General features: G+C 36.9%; 1 protein-coding gene across 3 annotated transcripts in view; it reads right to left on the reverse strand.

The window, feature by feature from the left end:
• Window positions 3,750-8,128, reverse strand: part of LOC109830499 — a 12,952-nt gene continuing 8,573 nt past the window's right edge. The window contains exons 6-10 of one of the 3 annotated variants that reach the window (XM_020397766.1): window positions 5,928-5,962; window positions 5,757-5,819; window positions 5,449-5,573; window positions 5,115-5,271; window positions 3,750-4,191 (exon numbers count right to left, since the gene is read on the reverse strand). In XM_020397766.1, the coding sequence (XP_020253355.1) occupies window positions 5,127-5,271; window positions 5,449-5,573; window positions 5,757-5,819; window positions 5,928-5,962 (368 nt within the window). In that variant the 3' untranslated portion in view covers window positions 3,750-4,191; window positions 5,115-5,126. Of the gene's footprint in view, window positions 4,192-5,114; window positions 5,272-5,448; window positions 5,574-5,756; window positions 5,820-5,927; window positions 6,053-8,128 lie in introns of all 3 variants that reach the window. The other 2 variants (XM_020397765.1, XM_020397764.1) reach the window with 2 other exon arrangements.

Here is an 8,128-nt window from a genome sequence, read left to right on the forward strand (position 1 = left end):
TAGGGAAAGGGTAATGGAGATATATTCAAATCATGGTATTGATGGGGTTCAGTTAGTGGCAGATGTTAATGAAGTGGAATCACAACCTAACCAAAGTGATGTAACCAATAGTCAAAGAGAACAAGCCACAGACCATGCCAATGCACAAGATGAAATAGCTCCAATGCAATAGAATCAACCAATGCAAAATAACGAACCCAAAAAGAGAAAGAAGTTGACACCAAAAAGGGGAAAAAAGTAAGGATGAACAAGAAGAGGAGGATTCTATTCAATCTCAGATAATTTTCAACCAAGTAGAAGGTCCACACAATACCAACACTCATATACACCAAGATTCATCATCTAGTGATGATGATGATTTAGTGAAAGATGAGACATATAAGATGGACCCTACTGAGTTATTTGATGATGAAGTAGATGAGGATGATGTTGAGGCATATGTTGATGAGTTTAGTGACAAAGCTGAGAAAGGAAAAGGAAAACAGAAGCTTGTGAATGAGGGCAGTAGTAGTATGTAGTAGTATGTCTCAAAGTGCCAAAGCTGCTGGATATGGTAGTGATGACTTAATGGAGGGGGTTGATAGTAAAGCTGAGGGGGCTTTGATCAATGATGATGAGGAGTTGCATGAAATTAGAAGGGTGAATAAGGATATAGTATGTGCTGCAATTGGTAAAATAACATTCAATGTTGGTACTAGATTGGCATATGATGATGAGGGACCTCCTAGTAGAGTGACAGGGGTTGTAAATGCAGTACACAATGCACAAGCTACTAACATGAATGCACAACCACTTAACACAGAGAAAGTTCAAGGTAATGCAACTTCAAATACAGTAGAGGAAGAGGGTGGTTAGCTGAATACAATGGGCTTTGTAGGCTATAGATCTAATTTGCCATCTTTTTAGTTGAATTATGAGGGAGGATATGAGTCTGAACAAAGAGACAGTGAGGATAAAGGTCTTTTAGATGAAAGTGACAATGAAGAACCCAAGCCTAAGCCCAAGCCCAAGCCCAATCTCAAGTTAAAAAAATAAGGATGAAGCAGAAGATGAAGTATCATTTCTTCAATGAGGACGTGGAGATGAGTTTAGTCTGCTTTGCACCTGGATTGAAGTTTACATCAAGGAAGGTATTGAAACAAGCTATTCTTAACTACTTTATTCAAAATCATTATGATTTGTTTTATATGAAAAATGATAAGAAGAGAATCAATGTTGGTTGTTCATTGTGCTACTGGGAAATAAATGGTGGGCCTGATTCTGAAGATCAACAAGCTTGGCAAACTAAAAGCATTTAGCCATTACACACTTACACTAGAATATTTAAGAATAGGTTTATTACAGAAAATTGGGTGGCACATGAGTATCTTGATAAAATTTTAAGAAATCCCAAGATGAAACCAAGAGATATCTGTCAAGAAATAAATGACAATTATAAGATTAATGTCAATCTTAAAAAATGTCAGAGGACAAAGGATAAGGCATTGAATGCTATAGAGGGATTGATGACAAGACAATACGGGTTGCTTAAACCCTATGTGAAGGAAATCTATAGATCAAATGAGGAGAGTACATATGTGCTTAAAGTGTTTGGTGGAGAATGAGGCCCATGCACATTTCAAAGAATCTATGTGTGCTTTTCTGCATTGAAGGAGGGATTTGTCAAGTGGTGTAGACCTATTTTTGGTCTTGATGGATGCTTTCTAAAGCATGCTTGTGGAGGTCAATTATTCCGTGTTGTTAGTAGAGATGTTAACAACCAAATGTGGCCAATAGCATGAGCCGTGGTTGAGGGAGAGAACAAATCATCATGGGAGTGGTTTCTGAGGCTATTGACACATGATTTGATGATGAGAGATGGTGAAGGTTGGATTGTTATGTCAGATCAACAAAAGGTATGCATATTATTGTATTTTTTTTGTTTCCTGGTGTATTATATATATTATTGTTCTGATATATTGTTAATTTGTAGGGACTAGTTCCAGCTATTCATGAAATATGGTCTAACATAGAGCATAGGCAATATGTTATGCATATTTACTCTAACTGAAGAAAATTTCATGGTGGTAGGTAACTTCAAAAGTAGTTTTGGAAGTGTGTTAAAGCCACAACAAAGATAAATTTCTTAGTTGAAGTAGCAAACTTGAGTAAATTATCTGATAAAGCATTGGCTGACTTTATGGCAAGGGATCCCAATACATTTTGTAAGTTCCACTTTAAACTCCATAGTTAATGTGACAGTGTAGATAACAATATGGCTGAGACATTCAACTCATTCATGCTTCTTGCAAGATATAAACCTATAATATCTATGTTAGAGGATATTAGATTGGCTTTAATGGGTAGAATGGAAGAAAGAAGTAAACTGGTTAACAAGTTTGTGGGTGGGATTACTCCTAGAATTTAAAAAAAAAAGTTGAAAGATGCTTATGATGAGCAAATTTATTGTCAACCACATTGGAATGGAAAAATGGATGAAAGTGGCTTTGAAGTCATTCATCGAGGGGTCAGTCATAAAATTCATTTGGGTAATATAACATGTTCATGTAGAGAATGGGAGTTGTCAAGCATTCCATATGCTCATGCTATAAGTGCTATCCTATTAATGAGACAGATGCCTAAAGATTATTGGTATAAAACGTAGAACTATGTAGCCACATATGCCAACTTGTTGAGTCCAGTTTAAGGTAGCAGATTTTGGGATAAAGAGGAAGAGGGAATGATACTGCCACCTAATATTGCAAAGAGGAAAATGGGGAGACCTAAGACTGCAAGAAGAAGGGACCCCAATGAAGAATCAAGGACAACATATAAGGTTTCAAGGCAGGGAATACCAAAGAAGTGTGGGCAATGTAAGTCAACTGACCATACAAGGAGGAAATGTCCAAATCCACCCCCACCTGCTCAAACAACAAGTACTAAAAATATACAAGTAAGTTTATCTTTTCGTGGATGTAAATTTATTTTTCCATTATGATATCATATGTGTACATTTTTTACTGTTTGTGCACTTTTCAGATATCACAAGTGGCAACTGAGGGTACAAGTCAAACCAGAAAGAGAGGGAGACCAAAGGGGAGCAAGAATAGGATTGGTCAATCGGTAGAGGAAATGACAAGACAATATATTCCGACACCAACATCAATGTTATTAGAGAGAAGAGGTAGAGGTAGAAGCAATAGTTCACAAGGGGTTTTAGCTACAATTTATTTTTAATGTTAAATTACATGCACTAGCCATACATTATATGCATAAGTTTAGTCTATATTTTGTGATTGTTTGCTGAATCCTAGGTGAAACCCAATCACAAGTTTCAACTTTGAGGAGGGGAGGAGGCATAGGCAAATGCAAAGGGAGGACTATTCGCAACACTATGCCTGAATAGGCTGGGGATCTTTGAGGAGGAGGTTAGGATGCGCATCGGCTGGGGATCTTTGAGATGCTGGGGTATTAAATTTGATATTTATGGATTTCCAATTTTGTCCTTTAAAACCAATTTAAAAAGTTTTAAACTGCGTGGATATGCTGGGGTTGGTTTTCTTTGATTTTGTTTTTCATTTTTTTTTTCATTTTTTTTTCAAAATGTGTCGTGGAAAGTTAATGTGGGGATCTTTGAGATGATGGGTTTGAATGTTATTTTACTGATTTGCCGATTTTGCTCACCATAAATTTCTTAAAAATACCAAGATGGAAGGACATGTTTGGATTTATAGAAATTGTGACCAAAAAAGGGTATAACACCGAAAAAGTGATCCAAAAAGCTAACTTTATTTAATAAGTAAATATAATAGAATAATAAATAATAGATATATATACATACACACACTCCCTCTCTCTTTTTAATTACAGTACGACTTGTTTTTACAATTTGATCCCAACAGCTGTTGCAGCTCTATTTCCTTTCGACCAAACAACCCCTAAATTTAATTAGCCCGCCGCAAGCAATCTTCTCAATCCTAGAAAAAGCAAGATGTTCATGATTTTTATTTTTATTTTTCCCCAATGCTCCCTTGCGCCTGGTAGTTAATATAGTTGATATTCCACTTATCGGGTAAAGTCTCAACTACCTGCACTACCCAAAGCAGTATTTCGTTCATCGTCGACTATGGGTACAGTAGTTTCTGATGCGCTCGCACTTCGAGTTTACCGAGGTCCAGCTCCATGAAGTTACTATCAAATAGCTTTGGGAATCTGCATTTGCAATAGGTATGTCATGTGAGATTGCTTCAAATGTCTAGCCAGCAAATTAAAGAATGAAAATGCTTCTATGTAACGAAAATATTCATTCAGGACATTCTGTCCCCAGACAATTGAACCGGTGTCTAATACACAATTTCTGCAGGGTTACCTAGTTCCTCCTTCCTTAACAGTGCATACAAAGGGTTAATTCCATATACACCCCCTATACCACAGGGGTGAAGCACTTGTACCCCCTAAATTATTTTATTATCACTTAACCTGAAAATATCAGATAATGTTTTTTCGTCGTTAATTTTAAAGGCAAAATAATAACTCATTATCATGTGATTAGCATGTGACGCGCCAATCTAACGAGGGAAACTATGTCTTCTGAAGTTCACAGGGTACAAGTGCTAACCAAATAGGATTTCTTTTTTTTTTTTTTTTTTTTTTTTTTTTTTGGGGGGGGGTGGTGTTGGGGTTGGAGTTGGGTTGGGTGTTGGGTTTGGGGGTGGGTTGGGGGGTTTAACAAATGGTGCAATGCCCCCATACTACAAGGGGTGTATCAACAATTAGCCCTGTAATAAAACTTTCGATAGTTTTTTAGCACAGCAAGAAGCCAAGAAAACTGCATGAAATCCATGTATTCATTGACATCGATATTATAGGTCCATTTCACTACACCAAAACTCCAAAGTTATGATGAGAATTGAGGGTTAAGAGTTTTATACTCTTAACACTCATAATTGAACCAAATCTTAATGTCAAAGGCGAGGAGCTCTAATTAGGAAGCTTGAATTTTATCAAGTATGTGGCATTACGTAGGAATGCCATTATAATTATTTCAAAAACATGAGAAGATAAATAGAACTGAAAAGTATTTTACCTATGGACTATAATACAAAGGACTATATAACAACTAAATATAGACTTACCAGTGATTAGATTTATCCACTCTTTTCCTTGGATTTAGATGTATAGTACCACAGGATGCCCCCCGCTAGATTGTTCAGTGCATGAGATACCATGGGAACAACTACTGTTGAGGAAACAATTGTTGCTAAGCCATAGGCAAAACCAACGAATGTCGCCCTAAACATATAAAGTAATCAATTCTTATATCTGTATAGATATTGGCTGGGGTTGAAGAAAAAGACAGAAGTAACAAGGGGGGTATATTTGCAATAATAGTAATTAATGATACTGTAAGATCTTGTTGGTTTGTTAATAATAATGTAAAATGAAATATCAAACATTCAAAATATTTACCATACTGCAAAGGAATATTTTCGTCCACTACCAAAATGAAGAGCTCCAAAAACTGCACCAACTACAAGGGCATTTTCCCAGCTGAGTCCAAATAGTGGAAGCAAAGCCCCACGAAAAAGCAGCTCCTGAGATGTACAAATTGATCCCGAGTTAACATAAATTCAGAACTCATCATTATAGTGCATAAACTAAGTAGTGGCGAGATGGCGGTGAAAAAGGATATAATTCATGTGGCAACAATAATTGGCACTATAAATGCTAATTTGGTATATGGTGCCAATGTAAAATCCTTGAATTAAATATTTCACCTCGCTAATTCCAGGCAGAAATGCCACCAGAATATAATCCAAGGGCTGCAGTGTACTTAGAACCTGAAATACAAAATGAGAAAATTACCACCAATAACCAGTGAACAAGAAAAAATAACCCACAAAGTTATTCTCATGACAATCCTTTTTTCAAAAGAGGAGAGACCATACTTGTCCATTTGCAGTTTGACTAGACTCTGCGAAACCTGGCCATGTTTCCAATAAGACATAGCGGCTAGTTGTTATTAACACAACAAGGCCCACTATCAATTCAATATGCCACATCTCAAAACCAACTGGTGAAAAATGTAACAACTCAGTGGGAGAGGAGAAAAGGTAAACAACAAAATAATTACAAAATCTGGTAACTTTTTGCAGTAAAAGTAATGGCAAGATGTTAGTAATATATCAGTAGGGTATAGAATGAGATCTTGCTCTCTGTACTCCATCAATGACTAGATAGCAGAAAAGAAAAATGAAAAATGAAAAAGAGATAAGCACAAATGTTTAACACAGTGGCTTAATCCTTTATCAATCTTCGGTACTTATATTCATTATTTCAGTCTTGAAATAATTTAGGACCAAACCATGTATAGTCTAGTTGGGAGGTTCTTTTTTTCTCTCTTATGGAACTACCAGATAAAAGAAAAACATTCCATTTTTCTCATAACTTTACTGTAACCCATAACTTATCTCTCTCTTCAGACCCTATCTAATCCAACTGCACGGTCTGCATAATACCCTCTCTCACTCACTATTTTAGGGCGCAACTGAGTCTTTTAAGAACCCCAAACAGAACGAAATGAAATTTAGCCTAGGAATCAATTGCAACAGTCTTTTGATTCATAGATTAATCTACCATGAAAAAGTTATTATGTGCCAACTTTGTGACGGTGTTATAGATCTTGAAATTGAAATGGAATAATATATTAGCTTCACCTAGACAAAAGTCCAATAGTATATTATAGAATCTTTGAAATGCTCAACGCTCATCAGTCATATACGTCTGAGATTTTCTGTCTCATGAAGTGGATGCAACTACTGCTAGTTTGGAAGGCAACTAATCATATAGGCATCACCTTATTGCGTGTGTGTACATAATCAACAGTTTTCCTTAAAATCAAATCTTGAACAATCAATGAAGTATCACTATCAGAAGAAGAATTTGTCACGAAATAGGGTTGAACCTGTGAGTAGCGATCTCCACAATGAATTATCATGTAGAGATTGGTGTGAAAGACTGCAATACCTAGAAATTTTTCTCAAAGAGACGAATGAAAAAGAATTTTGGGGTTGCGGCTTTTTTATATTTGTTTTTTTTTTGGTGGGGGTGGGGTGGGGGGCGGAATGAAAGTGAACATTTTTATGTTCTTTAAACTTCTACATAAAGCATCCACAATTTTATAAATAATTTCACTTAGAAGGCAAAAAAAAAAAGGATGTCCTTTGTTATTCATAGACAGAAGTTATCAGAAAAGATCGGAAAGTTGTATATTCTAACAGAGTATTGCCTAATGCCATCCAATGGATGTAACCAAAAGCTTATCCTCATCTTGCGTGTAACTGCATCATTTATTTATTTATTTATTTATTTGTGAATGTTTCATGGTGTTATCAATTTAATTTGTTTATTGATATGCGAAACTCTCTTTAGTTCTTACAAGAAGGTGGATGACATAGGTATCCAGCCAATGGTAGTTAATTCAAATTGACTTGTCATTACATGTATGTCCAGTAGAAGAGATGCATTAAAATTTTAAAACTATCTTAAGTGATGTTTCTGACAGAAAGTCAGCCTAAGACCTTTCACAGAGTTTGGAAATTTTTTCAAAATAGACCTATTTTACTAAATATTTAGCAAAATATACCGTTTTGCTAAATATTTAGCAAAATAGTCCTCTTTTTGGCCTGTTGACCAAAAAGAAGTCGATTTTAAAAAACAGGTCATTTGAAACATACGGGACTACTGGTCCCGTATGATTTAATCCCCCGAATAAATCATACGGGACTAATAGTCTCGTATAATTTGAGAATGTCTGATGAGACGAAGGAACAGTGCAGACGGGGGGCGTGGGGCTGGGCATAGCTGCTGGGATGAGGACAAAGAGGAGGAAAGGCGGTGGATGGAGGTTGAAAAAGCGGCGCTGACGAAGAGGGAGGCTAGGGAGGGGGTCACGGCGGCGCTGCAGCAAAGGGTGGCGGTGGAAGAGCTAAAAACGGCGACGGATTTGGAGGCTGAGGGGGCGGTGCTGGTGGCTGAGTGGTGGCGGATACTGGAGGTAGGGCGGCGGAGGGCTGGAGGGGAGGCAGTGGCTGGAGGGACAGATTGGTGGCGGCGGCTGAATGAAGCTGCGGCGAATGAAGAGGCTGGA

The sequence above is a fragment of the Asparagus officinalis genome, chromosome 2 (assembly GCF_001876935.1).
Source record: "Asparagus officinalis chromosome 2, Aspof.V1, whole genome shotgun sequence".
Taxonomy (NCBI): domain Eukaryota; kingdom Viridiplantae; phylum Streptophyta; class Magnoliopsida; order Asparagales; family Asparagaceae; genus Asparagus; species Asparagus officinalis.